This window comes from Drosophila miranda, chromosome 2 (assembly GCF_003369915.1).
Source record: "Drosophila miranda strain MSH22 chromosome 2, D.miranda_PacBio2.1, whole genome shotgun sequence".
Lineage (NCBI taxonomy): Eukaryota > Metazoa > Arthropoda > Insecta > Diptera > Drosophilidae > Drosophila > Drosophila miranda.
Window position 1 is genome coordinate 26,203,548 of NC_046675.1, and position 24,864 is coordinate 26,228,411.

The 24,864-nt window shown below is 42.2% G+C and overlaps 1 protein-coding gene and 1 long non-coding RNA gene across 5 annotated transcripts in view; one reads left to right on the forward strand and one right to left on the reverse strand.

The window, feature by feature from the left end:
* LOC108155659 (transcription factor E2f1) overlaps nt 1–24,864 on the reverse strand; it is a 42,868-nt gene continuing 18,004 nt past the window's right edge. For 2 of the 4 annotated variants that reach the window (XM_017286620.2, XM_017286619.2), the window contains exons 3-7: nt 6,227–6,952; nt 5,397–6,155; nt 3,552–3,795; nt 2,596–3,474; nt 1–1,302 (exon numbers count right to left, since the gene is read on the reverse strand). In XM_017286620.2, the coding sequence (XP_017142109.1) occupies nt 1,175–1,302; nt 2,596–3,474; nt 3,552–3,795; nt 5,397–6,155; nt 6,227–6,673 (2,457 nt within the window). In that variant the 5' untranslated portion in view covers nt 6,674–6,952 and the 3' untranslated portion in view covers nt 1–1,174. Of the gene's footprint in view, nt 1,303–2,595; nt 3,475–3,551; nt 3,796–5,396; nt 6,156–6,226; nt 6,953–12,455; nt 13,440–18,851; nt 19,054–24,864 lie in introns of those variants that run through there. The other 2 variants (XM_017286621.2, XM_017286618.2) reach the window with 2 other exon arrangements.
* Nucleotides 13,860–16,945, forward strand: LOC108155663. The gene is made up of 3 exons (XR_001775058.2): nt 13,860–13,948; nt 14,039–14,318; nt 14,413–16,945. It is a non-coding gene; the product is annotated as an uncharacterized LOC108155663 (long non-coding RNA).

Sequence of the window (24,864 nt, forward strand, 5' to 3'; positions counted from 1 at the left end):
GTTTTTTCTGTTGGGTTTCTCTTTCCGTGTTTATTTGTTGTTGCTTCTTTATACAATTTTATGATTTGTTGGTTTTTTGTTGCTTTTAATGGTTTAGTTTAACTTCTAGGCGAGAGTTTAAATAGGTAAAATAGGTATTTATGTACTTGTAGTTGACTCTGTTAAGTGGTTTGCTTGTGGGATGATTTGGCTTCTAGTATGAACAAACTGCTATTGGGCCCATGTTGTGTTGTGTGTTGGTGTGTTTATAGCTTAAATTGTATAACAATAACAAATTATTATGGTACAATAGTTTTAGCTTTAATAATAATAATTTAAAAATCAATCCATGCAGGCCAATGAATAAATTACAGAAGAGACAACGGCTGAGTAGAGAGAAGGGGGTTTCATGCGTAACTAAAAACTGTTTTAAGGGGGAGTTTTTCAGAGAGAAGTGGGGCCCAAGTTGTGTGTCTTCTTTATCTTCTTGCTCTGTTGGAAATTTTGAAGCAAATTTCAACATTCGTATTTTTTTTACAATTTGAAATTGATTTTCATTTTATTGTTTAGGTTCTATATATATATATATAGATTTTATATATATTACTAGGTTTGTTTTCTTTTTAAAAATTATGTGTGTGTGTTTTTAGTAATTTACAGACAGTTCTAGTCCGAAATAGGTTCCTGGATGAGAGTAGGAAGTATTCGAACTTATATAAACGTGTATATCGTGTTGCCTATTCTTATACCGCTTATTCCTGATTCTCCTTCTTGCATATTTTTTTAAAGGCTAAAATTGAAATGTTGGTTTTTATAAAATGTTTGCTTATTTTTCTTTTGTGAGGCTGAGTTTTCTTCGTAGAGTAGGTTTTTTTTGCTTAAATTAGTTTTGGGTTATAAATTTAAATGTATAACTTTACGCTTAAAACTTTACACACAACTTAGTTTCATTAAGTTTGCTGATTTTTGTTTTCTCTTATATATTTTGTTTTTTTTTGTGTTTTGTAGTTTTTGCAATTTATATAATTTATTAATAAATTTGTAATGTGCTGGTTTTGTTTCTGCTTTTTTCTTTTGTTTGCCATTTTTTGTATATAATTTTAAATTATAAACACCCCCAGAATCCCAGAATTTTGTATATATATTTTATGATATATATGTGTGTTTGTGTGTGTGTGTGGGGATGTGTCTCCTCTTAGGGTTCGTAGGGTTCGGAACCGAAGTCAAACAGACGATCGATACCCTCGTTTGCATTGAGCGCATACGGATACTCATTATCATCCGGCGGATTGATGGACACAAAGGCCATATCATGGCTGAAGTCTGTAAAGAAAAGTTGTATGTAAATATCAGAACTTATTTCAATGCGATTTCGGTTCCCTTCAGTATATTCTGTATATTCAGTATTAACACATATATAGACAGAGAGATAGAGTAGATATAGCGAGGCGAGGCGAGGCGAGGCGAGAGATGTTGTGGATGCATGTTTGAAATTCACGCCAGAGCTGAATCTCATGGTGCTACAAAATTTCAATCGCAAAATTAACAATTGGCCCTGGAAATGGTCAGTGTTGTCAGTGCAGACCCACGAGAATTCAGTTCCAAAATGAATTTGACACGAGGACGATATATATTTCAGACGAGGCGTCGGGGTTTTTTTAACGATACATATATACAAATTTATACACAAATATTATCACATTTGTTTCTTTTTTTTTAAGTGTTTTTTGTTGGGATATGAACAGAATGAATGTACATATGTGTATGGGTGCGTGCGAGTGAATTTATGGTATGTATGGGATGTGGAATGTATGTTAAAAAAGAAAGAAAAAAAAATTAAAATTAAAACCAAAAACTCTTTATAGTACATATATGCATTACTATAACCATTTCTCAGATATAGATTATTGTTTAAGAACCATTTTACCCAAACAAATTATGAAAATTAAAATGTTTCAATTTTGAACTGATTCTCGTTGGCCAAAATTTTTTTTGCAATTAACAAAAATAAAACAAAAACTTAAAACTCGTACGAAAATGTTTTTGGAATTTGGGAGGGGTTTTGAGGTTACTTAAGTATAAACATCGCTTCTTTCACTTTTAAATAAAAAACTTTGGAATTCACTTTCACTTTTAAATGTTTTTGGGGGTTATTCACTCATGTTGGTTGTCGAGTTCACGCTCAGCAAGAACTCAGACTGTGATGTGGCTAAATGTTACGCAGGTCACAGAATAAGTTCTTGACAAGAGGGCCTCAAATCGAGTGTTGAACGTATAGCGGTGTGATGCACTCACAGATAGTGTTAACGCTACAGATTTCTCTCTCACTGTTAAACAGATCTCACCACTGTACACCATAAGTTAACTTTACAGAGAGTCGTTCCCTCAACTGTTAATAGAAACTAATGTTATTTACATTTAACAGTACAGAGAGAGAGGAAAGACAGAAATGTTGCTTTTGCTGTTGCTGCTGTTACTGTTGCCTCATGTGATGAATGATGTACATGAATGAGCGAGCGCACGAGCAAGCACGAACACGAAGTTGGCATCGTATGACGATGACAGCTGTTCTTGTGGGTTTGCAGGTGGGTGGCTTGGGTGTGGGGTTGTACTTACAGTCCGGGCCCATTTCATTGAAGAAAGCATCGAGGCCCTGAAGCGTAACATTGCTACTGTTGTTGCTCGCATCGCAGTCACCCATACTGAGCGGCAGAGGCAGGTTATGGCGATTTTGGATGTATAGCTGTTGATGATCCGCACTGGCGCCAGCGCCGGACAGGTTGCCGCCATAGCTGCCGCTGCCGCTGCCGCTGCCGCTGTGGCTCCCCTCGTTCCCAGCCACTGCCGCGAACTGCATATGCAGGGAGGAGGAGGAGGAAGATGATGATGCTGTCGCTGCATCTCGGTTTGTGGCTGCTGCTGTTTCTGTTGTGGTGGCGGCATCTTCCATTGCACAATTATACATAGGCACATCGCTACGTCGTTGCTGCTGCTGTTGCTGATGATGGTGGTGCGGTGGAGGTGGAGGAGGTGGCTGACTGCTCCTGCTGCCGTAGCCTATTGTGGGAGGTTGGGAACTGCTGCTGTTATGACTATTAAGCGTAGTGGTTGCTGTGGTTGTTGCTGTGGGATGTCCCGCGGCAATTGCAGCTTCTGCTGCCGCCCGACGCCTTGTCGTGGGCGTGGTGGGAGAGGATTCGGTTAAGCTGCTATACAGCTGCTGGATGGAGTTATGCAGCTGATGGTGAAGCTGTTGCTGGCCGTACGGATGGCTGCGCACCACCGGATGGGTGAGCGTAGGCACCAGCTGTTGAAGCTCCGCTTCCACATCATCGTCTTCGGTTTGCTGGTTCTGAGGATGATGCTGCTGCTGCTGCTGGGCCATCGCAATATCACAAATGTTATTATATTCAGGCTGGGAGGATTGCTGTGCAGCGGCGGCGGCCTCAATCGATTTGCTGAGGTTACGCTGGGCCGAGCGATATGGTGTGGGACCTGTGTAGGAAAATATTAGCTCTGAGTGTGGTTGTCGTGTCCAAAGGGAGTATATCCTTTTGTGGGTATATCCTTACCTAACCCCTTCGTGCTTATTGCATCTATATTGTTGAAGAGCGGATCGTTCATTCGCTGGCCGGTCAGATGGTGCAGTCGTGTCGATGTTGCGGTACGCACACATCCGGCACCCGGTGCCCCGAAATAACCAGCGCCCGAGGAGATTGGCGAATTCTCCGGCGAATTGTCATGGCAGAGGAAGACATTGATCTCCCCGTTCTCGGCCTTCACGTAAATCTCACGCGGCAACTTTGTGTTGGGCAACTGGAAAAAGGAGGAAAGAAATGTTGCAATTATTAAGAGGTTCTACACAAAAAAAAAACCACAAAAAAAACGAGAAACTAACAGATCTTTCTGGTAGTCGATGGGCGGTACCCAGGGAGGGGGGACTACAATTTTAAGCGGTCGCCGACCGAACCGATCCATAGCGTAAGAGAAAAGAAATACAAATGAAGCTCGAGAATGAGAATGAGCAACTTTTTTTTGTTGCCTCTCGAGTATTTTTAGAAATGATATTTTGCTTTTGCTTTTGCTTTGCGCCTTTTCTCGTCTTTCTTCGTCTCTTCTTTTCCCCATTTTTTTTAGTTTTATTGAATTCTTTTTTGGCAACTAAAAGCGCTGCCAGATTGTTGCAAACAGACAGAATGTTTTAACCCAACTTTTTAGCGAATTATGTTGGGGCCTGGCCTCCGTGGAGGAGAGGTATAGTTCGAGTTCATTAAACAGTTCAAGGCGAGCGGAAACATTAAGCATTTAATATGTATATTTATAAATAGTGCTGAATCCCAAAAGATTCAGGAGAAACACTCTCTCTCACTTTCTCTCTTGGCAGGGCAGAATACAAAATTTACTTGATATCAAAATGTAGGCGCTGGGAGGCTGGTGGTTGTGGGGTGTACCCTAATACCTCCCTGTGTGTGTTCCATTTCTCGCCATTTCTCGCTGTGTCGCGTCGTTGCTCGTCTGCTGCCGTGTGGGCTTGCGACGGGAGTCTATAAATAAGCGCCACGTTTAATGGCATGCAGACGCTAAGAAGAAGCACACACTGCCCCCTACAACAAGAGAAAACTCTGACGTCGTTTGCAGTCTGTGTGGTATACAGGAACTATATTACGCCAAATAGCCCAACTAAATACAAAATAAATGGCCTTCTTTCTCTGCTATATTGCAGTAGGAATAAGTTTTGGGGCGATTTTCAATTGGGATTGGAAATCGGTTGACAATCGCAACTGTTTTTCACTTCAGTGCTCATTGAAGGTTACCAAATGTATAAATATCATTACTTAATCTAATTCCTTCAAAGGCAGCTTTGAAATACTTTTATTTCTCGAATTTCCATCTATCACGGCTTGGTCCATAGAGGCATCATACCTTCTGCTTTGTTTTGCTTCTTGCTTTGTTCGAATCAATTATAAAGAATTATAAAAAACATTAAAACCTCCTTTTCCATTGATTTCTACTTGTTCTGGGCAGCAGCTCTAACAGAGCAAACAACAACAGCGCTGTTAATACTCCACGTTAACAGCCTGTAACCGCTATCCGTTAACAGCCTGTAACCGCTCTCTGTTAACAGCCTGTAACCGCTCTCCGTTAACAGCCTGTGGCCGCTCTCGGCTACAGCTCACTGTTACGGCGTTCTGACAGCACATTCAATTCTTTCGCTCTTTATAGGAAAAGATATTGTTTAAAACTTTCACATTTCCAACTGGTGTCCGCCTGGTTACTTTTTGATGCATTTACCAGCCGTCATTACCGTCTACTAATATCATTTAAAAACCCTTTTACACACAAAACATTGTTTAAACCCATAGAAAAACCCACTCTCTTTTACTTTTGATTTTTTTCCTTTCCCTCCGTGTACTCACCACAAGCTTGGCCTCTGGTGGCGCCTTGATTACAATCACAATCTGATCTTTGAACAGATCCACGTTCAATAGATCGTTTTGCGTCACATATGCCATGCCGCCGGCATTCTCCACTTCCTTGGAGATTTTCGCCAGCTCGTCCCGCATCTGATCTAGGCGCATATTGAGCTCGTTCTCCCGATGCTCCAGACGCTCGGATTCGGCCTCTATGCGCCTCGAGCGCTCTTGGCTGACCATCGATTGTCCGCCCCGCCATTGGATGTTGTTCTTGGACTTCTTCTCCAATATATTGATGCCCTCGAGCACGTTGGTGATATCGTAGATGCGACGCTTCTGCACGCGCAGACGGTTGGAGGCCTCGTTCAGATCGACAACGCCGTCGGGCGATTCCTGCAGCAGATCGACAAACTTTTTGGTCAATATACCCAACGAGGTATCGGCCCGATTGCGATCGCCGGCCGATGAGCTGCTTGCTGAGGCGGACAGCTGCTGTTGGGGCGTTGTCAGCACAAACGAATGTTGCGTAGCCGACGGCTTGCCGCCGCTTCTCTCCGACACATCATCCTCTATATCTAGCTCGTGCTCGTGATGCTGGTGGTGGCGGCGGTGCTGTGGATGCTGTGGCTGTTGCTCCTGATGCTGGGGCGTACTGTTGGCCACAGCATGCTTCTGATAGCCAACAGTCTGATGCAGAAGGCCCTGCTTCGCTTGCTTCTTCGGATGTATCTCATCGGTGACGGGCTGCGGCCGGCGCTTGACCTGGAAGAGCAGGAGAAAGGGTTATACAATGGTAGGGTTCAGAATGGTTGTATAGTACGACTCTACAGTACCTTGTAGTACTTGGTGATATCATTCGATTTACTGGTCACACTGCCACCCCGTTGCTGTTGCTGTGGCAGCTGCTGCTGTTGGGCATTGACCACTGTTGCGGGTATCTTGTCCAGACTGATGTACACATGATCCCTCAGGTGTGCGGCCACTCCACTGTTGCTGTTGCTGTTGCTATTGCTGTTGCTGTTGCTGTCGCTGCTGCTTAAGCCATGGTCGTAGTCCAGATCCAGCATTTCGCTTTTGATCACAATATTGTTGTTGTTGTGGTTTGTGCCGCCGCTTCCCCCCAATATGTCATAGTTGAGTTTTCGTGCCACAAAAGTGTGACCTGTGCTGATGGCACCTGTACCATAATGCTGTTGTTGCCGCTGTGTGGTGTTGCCGTTGCTGTTGTTTCCGTTTGTGCTGCTGCTGTTTGGTACAACAGGCACGAAATATTTGGACATTTCGGCTGCAGTTATCCGCAGGGGAAAGAAGAAATAATAACCGCTCTCGCTCTCGCTCTCTCTCTCTCTCTCTCTCTTTAGTCGTGGCTGGGGTTTTCCTGTTGCATACTTTTGGGTGCCCGCTCGAACAAAAGGTTGCCACCCAGTTTGAAATTTACTTGGCGTTGATAGCAGTGTTAATATTGTACTCTATGTGTGTGTGTGTATGTTATCTTTCTCTCTCTCTCTCTGCTTCTTTTGCTCTTATCAACTAAATTAGCACCTAGGGATTCTTCACATCTGTAAAATAAGAGTAGAAAAAGAGAAAAAAGATTTAATATTGTTGTTATCTACGAGGAAAAAGGTTAAATATAGGTTTTATAGTGCAGATTAAATATATACCTATGCACATATGTATTGTATGACCTGCTTGCTGCTATATTTTATGCATTTGGCACATTAAACTTTTGATCTGTATTTGGTTTTCTTTGGATTTTGTTGTTTTTCGAACAAAAATTAAAATGCAAAACAACAAGCGAAAGAACGGACGAATGAACGGAGAGAACGTAGAAGGAAATGCAAATAAATGCGAGAGGCAAAGGCGAAAAGAAAAACAATTTCACGACTATCACACAAATCGAAAAACAAGAGAAAACAGGTAAATACAAGGTGGATGGTTTCGACTACTGCGGTACCCACCCATACTCGTTTTTAAATTAAATCTTTTGGTTTTAAATACTGCCTAATAGTATATCAAATTTGTGGCAAATATATTGTTTAAATATGAAATGTATTCTAAGATAAAATATTTTCAGAGTCTGAAGTCTGGGAGTTTCCCAAGACATCTATCTACAAATATAAGCATTCTTTTCCACAGTAATCGCTTTTGTGGCATATCAAACAAATTGCAACCAAAAACCACAGAAAACCTGATGATAAGAAGTACAAAATATTCAAATATTCACACAGGAACTAAATTAAAAAACAAATTAAAAAACCCTCACAGCGCACAACAAAGAGTGGCACACACTCTCAAAATGTCTAAGCCCCAAAACGAAGCGAAACGAAACGAAAAAAACGAACCGGATTGGGGATTGCGGACTGTTCTTTTTGGTTTGCAAGAAGCGGCTCTGAAGCATGCCGAAACTATTTCGGAACACTACAAGAAGAAGACACTCGCTCGCGAGCCCCGCACAAAATGTCAATAAACCCGGCACAAAATATTAAACAATCAATAGGAGGCACCCCCCCCTCCGCTCCGCTCTATCAGGCCAACACAGCGTGAAAGAAACGCAAAAAGCGAAGGCGAAAAGAAGATGGAAGAAACAAGACAAATCTACAGGTAAAAAAAAAAATATAACGTTATTACTGCGGCTGTGGCTGGGGCTGGGGCTGGAGCTGGAGCTGGGGCTGAAGCTCTCAGTTTGAAACGCTTCTGGCAAAAGTCGAGCCCGTGCCCTGCCCGTTCTCCCTGGCTGGTATAAGCCCTGTTCTTAAGTTCATTAGAAGAATGTCTTGGCCCCATTTGAGAGACCTGAACCATGAATGGACGATGGCAAAGACAGACAGCAATAGGAACAAATTGAAAGGCTCAAAAAAGCGTAAAAATACAACTAAAAAGAAAAGAGTGGCAATTAGCATGTATACCCATCCACTGTGGGATGCATGCAACGTTCATTTGCATAGATCTTCTCTACTGGAATTAACGGGAGGGACCCTCGGCCAAAAACTTTTAAAATCAACAGAAGGGAAGGGGTAACAGAGAGTAACAAAGAGGGGTTGGGACAACACATAAATGTGTGTGTGTGTGTAACATGAACCCGAAAGTCAACTAAAATTTCGAGTGGAATTTGCTGAAATTTGCAAAGAAATGGAAGCCACCGTGCACGGCAGGCGGCAGGTAGACAACACACTGCCTCTGCACAGTGGGGCCAAATACCCCTACAAAAGCCAAGGAAATATAAATAGATAGACTTGGAAACAATCAATCGAATCAAATAAGATACAAATATTATAATATTGTCTTCAATTTGTGTCATTGAAAGTTTCGTTTACGATAGCGAGCGTTCTGCAAGCCTTTTGCGAATGAAATGCAAACATTTATAACCATTTCCTCTACCCAGTGCCTGTCTCTCTCCCCGCTCTCTCTTTCTCCCTTCGACTAAATTCCAAGGTGGCGTTGGCGGCAACTCAACTCCTCCTCCGCCACCCTCTTCAAAAACTAAAAAAAGCTTCGCTTCGTAATGATTTCAGTGTAGCTGTGTGTGAGTGTGTGTGTCCCCATGTGTGCAGAAAAAACGGTATCTGCTTACAGACGAACGAACACTCCAGGTAATTCAAATCTTCTACAAGGAAATTGTATACTCTCTCTCCCACTCTCCCACTACCGCGCTTCATGTTCTTTGGTTCCAAAAGAAGAACTGTTGGTCGGTGCACAATCATGGGGGCTGGACAAAAGGTGAATGACGACAGAGAGGCAGTCGACAAAAAACAACAAAAAGGGTTCGGGGCATCCTCCCAGGTAGGTCTTGGTCCTCCCAGCCGATTGAGATTTTCAATTTAAAATTTCTTTTGATCCCCGCACGCAAAATGCAAAACAAGTAGCTGGAAATATTTTTGTGAAATATTTCGCATATAAAATTACAGTGAAACGTATAAAATTACTGCAGCAACAAGAAGAATACGAAGTTTTGGCAAGAAAAACACAAGTGCACAAGAAGGTGCGGGGGCACCAATTTGTATCTGGAAACTCTTCCTCCAATGATCTGTATCTGTATCTGTATCTGTATCTGTTGACCTCTCAAAATGTACCTGCCCTCGAATATCGTAAGAAACAACTTCTAAGTGCACTTGTCCGTCATCTCATCTAATATTTATCTAACAGCGACAAATACAAAGACACAAAAGCAAAGCAAATGACAGGCAAAGGTGGGAGAGACTGAGAGGAAAATAACATTATGCAAACAGGGAAATGTACATGAAAAATCGTGGAAAATGTGGCCTACAACGAACAGCAAATGTAAATAACAAGAAAACAACAACAGTGCTTTATATACCCTTGCCAAGAGTGGGGATATGTACTAATACAATAATTAGATGTTGGTAAAAATCCTCAGTCACATGATTCGCATTTCTAATAATAATCAGTATAATGGGTCTCCAAAAATGTATCACATTTGATATCGAGTTTTACTACAAAGGGGTAAATAACATTCGATACACTATTGCAGTTAGTTTTCATGCGCTATTTCGTTGTTTTTTTTTTTCTCAATAAACAGAGCGCATAGACCGACTCTGCTCTGCTCTCTTCTGCTTCGGTTCTGTTCTCTGCCTTTTCTTCTCCTCTCCCTATTGGGAGAAGAATAAAGGCTAGAAAATTGTGGCGGTGCCCAAGTAAATAGCGGGACCAAGCAAGCAGTGGCGTAGGCAGAGAGATAAGCAGTCAAGCGGCTCAAGGCACGCAATGCGTCCTCTCTCTCTCTCTCTCTCTCTCTCTGCTCTGGTCTTTCTTTTTGTCTCGCCTCTGTGTTTATTTCAAATTAGTAAAGGTAACAAAACGAAGGGGAGAAAAAGAAACGAGATGAAGAGCCAGAAGGAGAAAAGCAGTTTGCAAGGTGTAGTGTATACAAGGTGGAGGTATGCATTCCTTTGGTCATCTTATGTGTGTGTGTGTGTGTGTGTGTGATATCTCCCTCTGCACTGGCCCCAAGGCGCTGCAGCAAATATATCCGCTCTTAATTTCCTGGATTAATATTGCAAACATAACGGTTGTTTAAGCAGCAATCCATGATCTCTTTCAGGCATGACATTTACAGTTATTCATTTATTAACAATGCTATTTACACTGCATTAATTATGCATTTAATTATGAATTTACAAATATTTAATGGAACTCAACCAGAAGCACAGCCACACATACTAATAAAAAGAAAGCACCGCTGTCCACACACACACACACACACACCTCAAAGCCGTTCTGCGCACACACATAGGCTCCAAGCAGCGCTCCAACACACATACACACATCAGCACCTACACAACAAGCACCGCTGCTGCTGTGGCGTAAAAAAGTTTCGCTTTCTTTTTGCACATCATTTTGCATGCGCAGTGGAAAAAGTAGAGGCAAATACAATAAAAAAAAAAAAAAAAATAAAAACAGTTCCTACTACAAGTATGTACTACATACATACATATATACATATGTATGTATGGACGAGTACTATACTATAAGGTGTTAAGCACCATCCACAAAAAAAAAACAACAACGATTGTAGCCATTGAGCAGAACACGATTTTTGTGTATTGCGCGCCGTCAAACATCCCACGGTGCCTGTGTTGGTGAGTGAGAGAGAATTTAGTGCAGGTGTGCGTGTGTGTATCGGATGCTGAGAGTCTCTCTCGTAGGAATAACAGCTGTTATTCTTTCTAGCCGCTGACAGATGCAATACACATTGCCATTCTTGTGGATTCTATTGCGGCTTTAGCATAAGCCAATTACCAATTACTCTTAGCCTAATGCTCTTTACGGTTTCACTAGTCGTTTGCCCACAATAATTGTAAGCTTAACCCAAAACTGCCAATCAACTGCGATAGCGGAGGTCTCCGATACAAAACCTAACTATTTTCACGTGAGACAGAAAAGGTGGCCCTTACAGTACACTGTTAACCAACACTACAGTGTAATCTAACACTACCCCGTCAAGTCCAAGTCGCGCCTGAGAAAGTTAAAAATAATTGCAAAATGGGCTTTACAGCAGAGAGAGAGAGAGTAAAAGAGATCCACGGAGAGTGAGAGCAAAGTGGCTTATAAAATGCGTCGCAAATATATTTCGCCTACATATTGCAAAACAAAAAGAGATTCGAATGGCGAATATATGGTGGGAATGGAAACCAAACCCAATTCCAATGCCGGTGCCGGCCAAGCAGATGGTCTCTGGTCTGTAGGGTTTCCACAGTTCGGGGAAGTACCCCATGCTATTGTGTACCCCCAAGATACATAGAAATGCAGTACATATGTACAGAGTATATTTAACGGCCTGCCCACTGGAATGATGACGCATAAGATTCAATCGAATATATGACTGGCAGCATGATAACAGGGGCCACACATCGTCCACATCCGAGCACATTCGAGCAATGCCGCAGACGGTACGCGTGTACCAGTGATTGAGCATGTATGTACATGAATGTCCGAGACTGTTCTCTGTACATACACGCGATTAGGTGGTACATATGTATTAGATTAGGCCCCGGAAAATGTTGATAAAAGTCAAACTAATTTCACAAAATACGTAACTCAAAGATTCCAACTCAAGGGTTTTCCTGTAACCAGGATTAGGAAAATAGGCAGCTATACTCAAGGGTAAAGATCTAATTTAAATGAAACAAACTAATGAATTTTTGTGGTTACGACACCCTTTACATGATTCGCAAGTCCACAAGTGTTTCAAGGGTTAAAAAGAGTGTTCTACTTAGGCTACTCTTCGAGTAGCAGTTACAACTGGAAAGCTTATGGCGCCGGAATATAATTCCTCTCTCACTCACGATTGCTTTAAACAAACATTAAAATGATGGACAACACATTACTTCTGGGGACGTTATCTCCAGGTATTTCAAGTAGAGCGGCGGGAACCCTGTCACATTGGGGAGTGCCGCCTCGGGTGGCTATATAATATCAGTACGTTTAAAGGTTATTATGGGTGCTTTAGGCATTGTATGAGAAAAGTAAACTCTGCAATAATGATTAATTGAGAGGAATTCTCATTCCGCTTTTTATTAAGTAAACACTTATAGCTGAACGCACCTATAAATTGGAATTTTTGGACAGACTTATTTTCGTCCTTTTCTATTGGTTTTATTTTGTTTGCTTCCGTTGATTTCTGCTTTCTCCTTTCCTTTCGCCGTTTCACATATTTCGGTTTTTTATATATCACACACAACACCACCAATGCCGGTCTGCTGCTCTCACCTCTGCTGCCTGCCTACGTTGTCGCTGGCAGCACTTCTTCCGCTACCACTGCTTTGCCGCTCTGCTTCCTCTTCTTTCCCATTGAATATCACACACGTTTCATATACATATTTGCAGTTTTTCTTCGTGCTGCTGATGATCTTTCTTTCTCTTCCGTCACTCTGGTACGGTTCTTCTTTCTGCTCCACCTTCACTCTTCTCTGCACTCAGCACTCCACACTCCACACTCTCCTCTCTCTTCCACCTCTTCTAATGCGCAAAAATGTTCCTTCTCAACATGTGTACGATGCGGGGGTGTTTGTTCCGGGTGTGTGTGCGAGCGAGTGCGTGAGTGGGTGGGTTTGGAGAGTGTGGGAAATTTTTACTACGATGGCGACAGACGGGGCGTGCGGTGTGTGACGTCAGCAGTTACAAAAATTACTCATTCGTGTTGTTGGTTTGTTGGTTGGGGTTTTGTTGTTGTTGTTGTTGTTGCTGTTGTTGTTGTTGTTGTTGTTGTTTTTGTTGTTGTTTTTGTTGTAGATATCACATAACTGTTACACGCGCGCGCGCACACTTCTAACTATTTACTAATATTACTATTTAAATAATTACGGTTGTAGTGTTTTTGCAGGGCAGTCTTTTGGTTTTTTGATTGGTTTCTTTTTTCTTTTCTTTGCCCAGTTTTTTCTCACATGCTGCGGGTGTGGGGGGAGGATACAGCGAGACGAAACGGAGCGCACCGAACTTCATGGGCCACCACGTAAACGAAAAGTGCCGCCTGGAGTCGCAGCCACGACGACAGCAGCAACCGGCAAAAACCAACAAAATCCACACAGAGAAACACAGAGAGAGAGAGAGAGAGAGAGAGGGAGAATTAAACCAAAAGACACAGCGAGAGAGAGCGTGTTGCGTTACGTTAGTTTTGGGCCAGAGAAAACGTAACTTCCACCGTTACGCCGAACGTAAGACTGGTTCTGACGAAAAACGTAATCCATGAGGCAACAGTACGGCGGCGGCGGCGGCGGGCGGAGATGTGATTTTTGTAGTATTTTTGTTATTGCAACCGGCAGTTATACTCCCCATTCCGTGACGTCACTTGTATTCTTTTTTGTAGCTGTCGCTTTTCGTTTTCTTCTACTCACTCGCGACGGCGAGAGCGGCAGCGGCGACCACGGCGACATCGTCGGCGAATCAGCAGCAACAACAAACAGAAAACACGACTACCAGTGAGGAACAGTTGTAGCTTTATATTTACTGACTGGGGGCAAGCCCCCCACACACTCGCTTCGTTCGTGCGCAAACCCCCACTCGCTACACTCACCACTGTCACGCCGATATGAGTAAGAGTGAGTAAAACGTACCAAAACTTTTTATATAATAGAGAGATAATAGAGAGATATCACAACATACATTTTTATATATTTCTTTGTTTACAGGTGTATTTCAAATGTTGCCCTGTGCAAATGTTCTGTTTTTAGTTCTGTTCCATGTTGCTGGCGAATGTTGCACAATCCGCGCAGCATGTTGCTGGAGAATTTTTTGTAAGCAAAAGTGGTCTCACTTCATTCCATAGATAGAAGAAACCTGCGATTGGAAGTTTTTATACCTTATGTTCTTCTTTACACCTTTAAAATAAAAGCTAATGGAATGATGAAATTGTTCAAATATATTTGTTCTCATAGATAATTTTAGAACGGAACTTTGGCGAACAAATAGGTGATTGATTCTATAACATTTTCCGCATTGTTTCAACAATTAGGAAGTAAAATAAGAGAAGAACAACTTATTTAACATTTGTTATCTCTTACAGCTAACTTATGTTAACATTTCAACATTTTCGTTCTCTTGGCCACAGACAAGAGAGAGAAAATAACAGCGGGCGTGTGTGGAACGTATTGTAAGCTGTGGCATGTGGAAGCCAGACTCTGACTCGGACTGGGACACGGAAACCCCCTCCCCAATCCCTCCACTCAACACAGTCAAATGCCGGCTACGAAATGCTCAAAACGGAAGTGGTCGATGACGTGCACTCGCTGTTACCGCACCCACAACAACAACCATTTTGTGGACCCCATATCTTTATCTGTTGTGGACCAAGTGTTGCATGCTCTTGCCTTGCTACTTGAGAGACGGAGGCAGCAACGTTGCCAATTTTCATGCAGATGCAAAAATGTTTCTAAAACCCAACTTTTGGATAACTCCGAAAGTTCATTGATCCACAGAAAAAACTGCGTGAAATAACATCTGCTCAAATATATGCTCAGGCCACAGCGCACGGGCACGGGTAGTGGGGGTTATCTATGCCCCTGTATTGTCACTCGTCTGTGGCCCTAAAAATTATAACACAAAGGCAGACGTAAGGAATAAAAATCAAGCAAATTATGGTAAATACGCCTTAAAAACGGATCACGCACAGAAGCAAAAGGGGTTGTGGGAGAGAGAGAGAGAGAGAGAGAGAGAGAGAGAGAGAGAGATCTATCTCACATATGGAAAGCAGGAGGTAGTGGTAGACCACTTACTTCACCGCCTACCGCTAACCTATTAAGGCTTTCTTCGTGGAATCGAACGTCGAACCAGTCACAAGTTAAATAGTTAACTAATTTAACTATTTCTTTGGAAAAGTATCATAATACTATGTACTATACATATGTACATGTATCTGGAAAACAAAGAAAAGAGCTTCACAGTTAAAAAGTTAATTTTGAAGAGCTTCATATTGAATAACATCAGCTATTTACTTTTATATTTAATTCGAAATTACCTTTTAACTCGTAGAAATAGTATTTGTAGTCACCCGGTAGCTAGTGAATTCACCGATGACTGGATCTAGAGGGAGTGACACACACACACAAACAAACAGAAATGGATAGAGGCAGGAACGCACACATACATATGAACACACGCACTTCCAGTTAATTAAAAGTATTTATGACACTCCACACACATAAAAAGAAAATAAAAACTGTCTTGCGCAAAAGTACAAAAGTCCAAGCCAGGATCGTGGGAAGTTCTCTCCCTCCCTCGAGGGAAAAAAATCCAGCCATAGAGATACTCTAATTGCATATGCAGAGTGCAGAAAGAGCGGAGCGGCGACATAGGCATCGGAGGAGCGACAGAAGAGCGGCAGCAGAGCCAGATGGAAGGGGCCAAAGTTCCACTCTTCAGGGGTGGGGTTGGGTTGTGTGTGTGTGTGTGGTGTGCTGTGCTGTGGTGTGTGGGGTGGAGGGAGTGCTCTGATTGTCGTCTGGTCGGGTTTATGAGAAATGCGAAAAAAATTACACTCACGGTGTCACTGTCTTGTCTCTGTCTGTTTGTCTCTCTGTATGTGTGTGTGCCTCTGTCTCAGAAAAAGTCTCAGCCTTCCCCAAAAGGATAACATCCTTAAGTTCTTGCCAGGCAGACACAAAAAAAAATATACATATATGGGAACACGGACAAAAAAAAAATCGAAAAAAAAACATTAATAGAAATTGAAAACAGGAAAGGAGATTACGTTTGAGAACGAAAAAGGCAGAAGAGAAGGATGGAATGGAGAGAGGAGTGAAGAGAAGGAAAGTGTGGACAGACAAACAAAACTGATCAGGCATTGGAGACTAGGAATATTATAGAAAATAACCCATAGAGGAAGTTCCTTACTACTGTAGCTCCTTAGTAGTTGCTTTGGAGAGTTTGTAGACATGGAAATGAAAGAAAAATGCTCTGATCTTTTAAGATTCTTTCCAGAGTGTGGACTGAAACGCTGGAATGCTCAGGTTCTCTGGGGAGTTCCCAACGTAGAATTTGAGGGAAAGAACACATTTTGTACTCAAACGATAATGAAATTCAAGAGTTCTGTGGAATATTCTGGTATCGCAGAAAGTGGGTAGGGATAAATGCTCTGGAGAGATTGTAGAGTTCGAGTCGGAAAGAGAAAATGGAGGAAATAGTAACGGAAATGTCTGTCTGGAAATGGTGAATAAAATGTAAATTTAATGCAATAAAACGTTACAGATGATTACGGAAGTTGAAACCTTTATTGGATTTTCGATTATAATCAATTTGTTTGTAGCTACCAGACGGATATTGCCGGCAGCTTTTCCAAGACTTGCAGGACACGGAAAGAAGAACGGGAGAGAAGGACCCGAAGGAATTGGCGTCAGGCCTTCATCAGCCTCCTCAGCGTCGCCGTCGCCATCGCCGTCGTCAACGTCAACGTCAAACCATGCAGACAGCGCGACAGCAGCAGCAGCAACCCCTTCACCGTTGCTTTTGTGGGGTGCAAGGCATTTTTTCAGCCTTCCAGTCACACAGTCACCTCCCCCCACTAAACGCTTCCCCACCAAACCATAGAGAGACGTCTACTGTGTAGAAATATGGGAAATGAAAGAGAGGAAGGCGGCAAAGGAAGCCGCGGCGCGGCAGGGAGTGCAATCAGCAAGAAAACCATAGTACTTGAGAATCTCTCCCCCTCTCGCGCTCTCTCTCTCTCTCTCTCTCTCTTTCTCTGTAGCGATATTCAAAGTTGAAAATAAAAGTGAAACGAGAGGAGAGGAACGTAAAGAGCGGCGGTGGGCCCCGGAGGAGAGCCAAGACGAATGTTAAAGTTGACGGCGACGTCGCTGCATGTTTGACAGAATGCCAGTCAGAGAAATGATGATGCTTGCTTTTGTTGTTGCTTTTGCTGTTGCTGCTGCCTGTTTATTGCCAGGCAACGGCTCTGCCAGAGTGTTGGTGTGATCCGTGTCTGCCTCTGCTCCCCCCTGTGTCTGACTTGCGGCAAACATTTATTGAATTTGCCCGCCTCAAATGGATTTGTGTCTCCTTTTTCTGATTCACCCTTAAGCTTTTTCCCCCCTTTATAGCACCTTTACGTAATATCCATTTACTGCATTTCCTCTAAATTGCACATTAATTTGATTTGAATGTGAATGTATTTTAGAATTATAGAATATAGCCTTAAAGGTGGAGCCAAGCAGCTGTAAAAGTTTCCCATAAGCGAATGCCCGATTCGATTCGAACAAATTAATATTAATTAAATTCAATGTATATTCAATGTAATTTAATATACATTTATGCTACAACAACAGGATGATTCAACAGGTATCCATAGCAAAATAACATAAATAAATTTATTAAACATTGCATAATATTTGAATATATTTTACTCTTATTATTTAGTAAAATCTCCCACTAACAACATCATTATTACGTAACTGAATTGAATTAATTAACTCATTTAATCGTTATAAAAGGAACCTCCGCCAAAATGTCCCAACTTTAAAAGATTTCCTTCACATAAATATTTTTCTCAGTTCCAGACTGACTCTTGCGGTTGTTGTTTTGAAAAAACAGCTTAAAAATGACAAAAACAATGACTACAAATTGCGATTAGCATTGCTCAACAATCGACATTGAGACGTGCGACCCCACTTTCCAGGCGTACCCCAACCCATTACCCCCCTCCACAGTAAAACTGGACTGCCTACCTGTCCGCCCTAACTGCGAGTACGATTACTCAACAGCACACACAGACAGACATTCAGACAGATACTTTCTGAGACAGACTTTATATGGTTAGACAGCGTTTTGGGAACGGACAGACAGTCGACCCAAAACCTCGAGTTGGTTTTTTGGTTCGTTGTGGCTCTGACTTTTCGGACTCTACCGTCGAATCTCCCCGACGTTCAATGAACTTCTCTCACTCACTCGCTCGCTCACTCCTACTATCGCGCTCTGTCAGCCCATCTCTGTCTAAGTCATGAAATTGCTTCCAACAAAATGGAATTCTTATTATTGTTTAATTATACATTTACATTTAAGTAGAAACCCCAACAAAACAGTGCAAAGAAATTGAATGAACGTGTGTGGGGACAACAGAAGAAATAAGACAAAAGGTTCTACTTAGAAGGGAAAGACTTGAGAGACAAATCAGAACAAATCCAATTACAGAGGAAGAGATTCACAGAAAGAATCATAGTTAACAAAATTAAGGGAAATATTTGGGTTTATCTTTTCTTAAACGCCTTAAAAAGTTGCTATCTTTCTTCAAATATTTTCATAGTTGAGATTCTGGAAGAGACAGCAGTAGAACATCAGCTTCTCTCACCTTTTCCCAGTGCGGCTTAGCAGTAAAGGGTGGCTAGCGGTAGTTTAAGTCGCAACAAATAAGAAGGAAAGCAGAAATGTTTGCACCATAATGGGTTCAAAATTAATTATATTTCCCTGCCAAATGGGAGATTTTGATTTTCTTTTTTATTCTTTTTAACTTACGCATTTCCACGCTTTGAAGGCTCTTGAACAATTTTGAAATGTAATCCAAAGTATTTTTGTTTGGGCGGTAATAATTTGTGTTATATAATTTCTGATTAATAATGTAATTGGCAAAACGTAATTGAATCTTAATAAATTAGTAATAAGCGTTTAAGTTGCTTTAAAAGAATTTGGCTTTTTTTTAAATATTACTAAATAAAGAACAGTTCTTCAAAGAAGAAATTTTGGAATAATAAATTAGTTAATTAAAGAATGATGGATAATTTCAAATTTAAAAATGGGGAAACACTTAAAACTTAATGAGATTTTGAAGAAAACGTTAAATGTTTAACATGTGAAATATTTTAAATAATAATTAACAAAAAGATGACTTGAAAGAAATGTTTTTGTATTGCAATTTAGTTACAAATTTAAAAAAAAATAGAAACAGAAAATAGTATTTAAATTTTTTCATTTGTGATTTTATAGAAATGATTAATTTTCTGGGGTTATATTTGTGTCATGATTCGGGTATTTCGTTTGTAATCCTTGGTTGGTGGTCCGCCAAATGCATTGGTATGTGTGTTTTGAAACATTGGTGAGCGGATTGTATCTTATAGATACATCTTTCCACAGAACTTCTTGGTTGGTAACATTTCGATTTGTAACTTTGTTTAAGGTTTCACTGAGGATCGATTAGTAGCAGTATTATTATTATTATTATGATACAACAGAAACAACGTCATGTTCCGGGTAAATGAAACAACAACAAACAGAACGCGCACTGGGTTCGGATCGGATCAACGATGAATGATCAGAGGAAGAGGATCACTTCCACTTTCTGCTGCGTTCGGTTTGTAAATGAATGTTGCGTAGAGTTCTTGCCATGAGACCCGAAAAGAGAAAGAGTAGAAGGCCAGGCAGCGGCAGTGGAGAGAGAAACAGGAATGCAATTGCAGAGGGAGAGACACAGAGACGCAGAGAGAGAGAGAGAGAGAGGGAGCGATCGTGTGAGTGTGTGTGTGCGTAAGAGTGGGCTAGCGTATGCACACAGAGAGAGAGAGAGAGAGAGAGTGCGCAAGTAACGGGGCGTACGTACGAAAAGGAATGCAAGGAATAAGAAAAACAAAAACAATAAGGGAGGATAATGCACCACAGGGAAAACCTTTAAAGCTCTCTCTCTCTCTCTCTTTTCCTCTCCCCTAAAACAAAGTTGGACAATAGCTGCGTATGTGACGACGTCTAGGGCTAAGGATTTCATTCTATTGTTCCAAGGATTCCTTTTGATTGACTAAATGACCCGACCCCGGCTCCCGACTCCCGACTACTTCCCCGGAAGTGCAGTCGCGAGAGTCACAAAACGAGAGAGTGGGAGTGCCCGCACAAGAGAGACGAATGAGAGCGGGTCTCTCTTTTATCAGCGGTTCATATTCTTCAGCGGGTCCGACCTGCTTCAAGGGTTCCTCTTCTTCGACCAGATGATCACGTTTGCCATGATTATTATCGTGATAATCATGTGGACAGGTGCTAATTGCTGGGCTATTTTCTAGGTCCATTGAACCCCCGACGAAGAACAAGAATAAAAGTGCTCCCCAGGCAAGAACCACTCCACCCGTCCCATGCAAATCTCTCACAAAAGCAAACCAAATCAAACGGAAATTAAAGAACACCACCAGAAATCAGACATCAGATCGGTACTTGCCTAATAACAGGGACAAGCCAGGACACGTCCCGTTCCGTCCCGTCCCGTGCAGCTTTTTGATTGGCAAAAAGAAAAGGCATACACGGAACGAAGAAATTATAGAGTAAAGAGGGGGAGCAGCAGAGAGACACCGAGTGAGATAAGTAATTTAAAAATTTAATCAGTTTATGGCTGAGATTCCAGAGACACAGAGAGAGTGAGAGAGAGAGAGTCGCTCAGCAAAGCGGATATGAAACAGGAGATGACTTGTCTGGCTGTCTGGGCACCCGCACCGCACCCTCTCTCTATTTTCGAGGATGAGATTCCTAGTCTAGACCCCACCATCAAAGGGGGTCGCTATTGGGGATGCCCTTGAACAAATCAATCCATTCTGTAATCCATCCATTAAGGCAGCTACATACACACCCAGAGGAAAAGGGCTGCAATTTTAAGGCTTTAACTTAGATTTAAAAACCGAATATTTATACTATGCTATACTTCATTATTGAAGGTTTTGTTGTTCAATCGATGGTTATTAATTTATTAAATTTTATGTCGTATATCCTTCCTTCTTAGGATTGACATCTGGTCAAAAATCATAGGAATACCGCTCCGGTCTGCTCTTCAAGAGTGTAATGACAGCTAGGACAGTGACAGTAGGCCTGTCCTACTGTACATACCAGTCTGCGAAGGATGTGTCCTGCGGATGGGTACAGGCTGCCCAGGACATTGCTCGCTCATCGCGCGCGTTGCATTCGGGTTCGATACGATAGGACGAGAGGAGTTCGACTGAGGGACAGACCAACAGACAGACAGACTGACGTATTGCCTGTGTATGTGTGTGAGTGTTTCTGAAGGAGAAATAGTTTGCAGCTGCCGCATGCCGCATGCCGCATGCGTTCACGTTGTTGTCGTTGTTGTTGCTTTATGGCTTCCAACTACCGCTGCACACACACACATCAGGGAAATGAAATAAACCTCCTTAGCGCATGCCACAAAAAGGGGAGTACGAAGCAGTAAGAGAGTAAGAAAATATACAGAAAGGCAGCCGGAATGGGAAATATCATCATATAAGACCTCTCTATAAGGTCTGCGCGGCCAAGAGATCCTTGGAAGTCCAAGTGGGTTTTAGAGCCCTGAAAAGAGATCCGATCCCACAAAACCAACAAGCAACACTTGAGGAAATCAATGAAAACTTGGAGTGTTGATAATTACCTATAGAGAGAGACACAAAGATGGAAAGAGCGAGAGATTCTTTAGAGCTACTCAAACATCTGTTGAAGGATCATGAGAAGAGATAGACCCAAAACAAGATTTGATTATGATAAGAAAGCCTTGGGTGCAAAAAAGATCCCAAGCATTTATGGTAGAATAATTGGAAGCAGAAAACTCACGATGGAATCACAAAGAGACGAAAAAGACCTTCTGCAGGATAGTCTATGGGGAGACACGCTATAATAAAATAAGCATTAGAAGCAACATCTTTCCCGTCATAACACGAATGGAAGAGAGAAGATTATAACTAAATCTAAACAAAAAATGGCGTTTGATTTGCCTTACCTACCTTTATCATTCATTGGACAATTTTCATGATTAGTATCTGGTTTTATTGGCTGGATATATCTTCAAATATATCTTTATCAAGTCAAAAATAAATTGTTTGGCTGTAAATGAATTATTTGTAGTAAAGTAGGTAGTATTTCTTGTGAAACGAATATTATACCATTCCTTTCTGAATCCGAATCTAATCCAATCTAAATCTTTATCAAGTAAAAGGGGATTTCCGCCTATAAGTGGATCCAATTCCATCAATAGAGCCATTGGCTTTAGCATGACCATTCTGACCACGACCTTCCCCCTAATTTATAACTACCGACCGTCCACTGCCCAGGCTTGATTAGAGTGTTGATCATTAACCATAGAGAGAGAGATTGAGAGCGGTAGGAATGTCTTAAGGGAGGGAGAGAGAGGAGTGTGGACTACGGACTACCTGAAGAACTGGGACTACCATTTGGCACTGGTGCTGGGGTTATGGTCTCTGGACACCGGTTTTCAAATTTGGGATACTCTCGAGACACCTCACGTTTTCCTCTTTCGTTTCATTTTCAACTATTTTAAGTAACAATAACGAGAGGAGCCACAGTCACAGCCAAAGAGAGCGAGATGGAGAGGGTGCGAGACGGCAGAGGGCAGAGGCAACAAAAGCTGGTCTTCCCCCTTCTGAAAAACCTTCGGGCCAAGTACCAAGTACATTCATAAGATCTGAGAGGAATGGAAAGACCAAGACCAAGACCAAGACCAGGTCCAAGTCCAGTCCAGGCGGCAAGGCGGCGGCAGCCTCAAATGTCCCAAGTTGAGATTCAGGTTCAGGCTGAGGTCGGTCTCGGTCCCGGTCCCGGACCCATTCCATAGGTAGAAGATCTCTTTCGTTCGTCGTCTCTCCCTCTCCCTCTCTCTGTATCTCTATCTGTTGGTCCTCTCTGCTTGCTCTTTTGTTTTTCCATTCACGAAATTCTTGGAAATTCTTCTTTCGATCAGTAAATCTTTAGAGCGAGAGTGAGAGCGCGATCGCCTTTTGTTTGTACGGGAGTAGTTCTTGATCTGGTTACGTGTTCTGTTCCTATGAGCACAGGAAAGGACAACAGTCAGTACAGGACACACTGCAATTAGCCTGCAGAGAACGCGGGCTCCAAGAGTGGGGATCCACTCTCCAAGCGTGGGAGCTTCCTCCTGGCATGGAAACGGAAGTGAGCCCCAGAAGAAATCACGGCACACGGGCAGGCAGGCAGATGTCCCAAAAAGAAATAAAACCTATTGTGGAAAAAGGTGGAAATGTGGCAAGAACAAGAAGTGGCAGCAACAGCAACAGCAGCAGCAGCAGCAGAAGCAAAAGCAACAGAAGTGGAAGGTAGCAACAAGAGGCACACCACAACGAACTCGCCGTACGTACACCTGGTCTCGTCTTGAGGCTTGCGCAAAATTGTACAGGAGGTACGTGGATAAAGGCACCCTTAAATACAAAAAAAAAAAGAGAAGAAAAACTACACGACACGGAGAAAAATATACGAGTAGCAGCAGAGTCCAGCGGCGGAGGCAGAGGCAGAGGCAGAGGCACCCCTCCTCCATAGTAACCAATTCTTTCGCTGCTTCCTTCGCCTGCTTCTTCCTCGTTTTCCTCCTTCCACTTCAGACAGTCTCGTAGGAAAGTGGAACGCAACACAGGGTCCTCTACCCTAGGCCGGAGAGGGAGAGGGTGCTGTGTTGGGGGGAGAAGCGCACTCTGCAAATGTCGCGCTTTTTCTTGAGAGAGGTCCCTGCCAGGTAATTACTATACCCTTTAACGGGGTAACAAGCTGTTTGTCTCCATCAAAAAATATCCACAGGACTTGAGTGGCAGTTCCCCTAGTGATGGAACTTGTTATCGATATTTCGATAGCCCAACTCTCTGGAGGCGAATGTATCCGTTCGCTTATATAAAATTTGAATTTGAATTCGATGCACATTGGAGGTGGAAAAGTCCGTCTAATCAGGGCCATTGCTCCATTATTTTAATCCATATTTAGCAATAAATATATATATTCTATGTACCTATAACTCTATATTTAAATAACCCACTTTCCAAATCAAAAATGTGATATTTTTATAGGGTGTCGGTAGTTTCGACTCGCAAAGAAAAGAGCTTACAACTCCTTTCTTGTTTTCGTAGTAACTTTTTGCATGTTGAGGTATTACCTCAACACCTCACAATCTCTCTCTCTCTCTCGTATCACCCCTTTTTAAAGATATTTACGTTGGCTAGCGTTGGCCATATCCTGTAATTGTTGCTGCCAAAATGCAACAGAAGTTCCTGTCCGGCCCAAGGAGGGTGCCACATGGATGGCACGCTGGGCCTTAAGGATCTAGCATTAGAACTGGACGAGGCGACTGTTGTCGTTCGGCTTGTGTTCCCCTTGCAATTCCAACAGGAAACGGAAAGTGGTTGCTGTTGCAGATGTAAAAATGGGGAATGCACAGTGGGTCAAAAGTGCTCTTTCGCTTGGGGACTGATCAACAGAGGAAAAAACTGGAATAGTAGGGAAACCATGGGAGGGATTTAACTATGGGTAATACCTCCCCAATCCAAGTTTAGCAATTCCTATAAAATGTAGGATATCGCTCGAGGATTTATCTGAAAAAACTAACAAAGAAAAGGAATTATTTTTAAAAATTAAGTTTCTTTAAAAGAACACGGTACCAATACTCAATCCTTCCACTTGTGGAACCCTCGTTGAATGACTTTTTTCTGTATGAATTCCCCATAAGCGAACGGATATTTCCAGATATTGATAATAACAAGTTTCCTAGTCAGAAAAT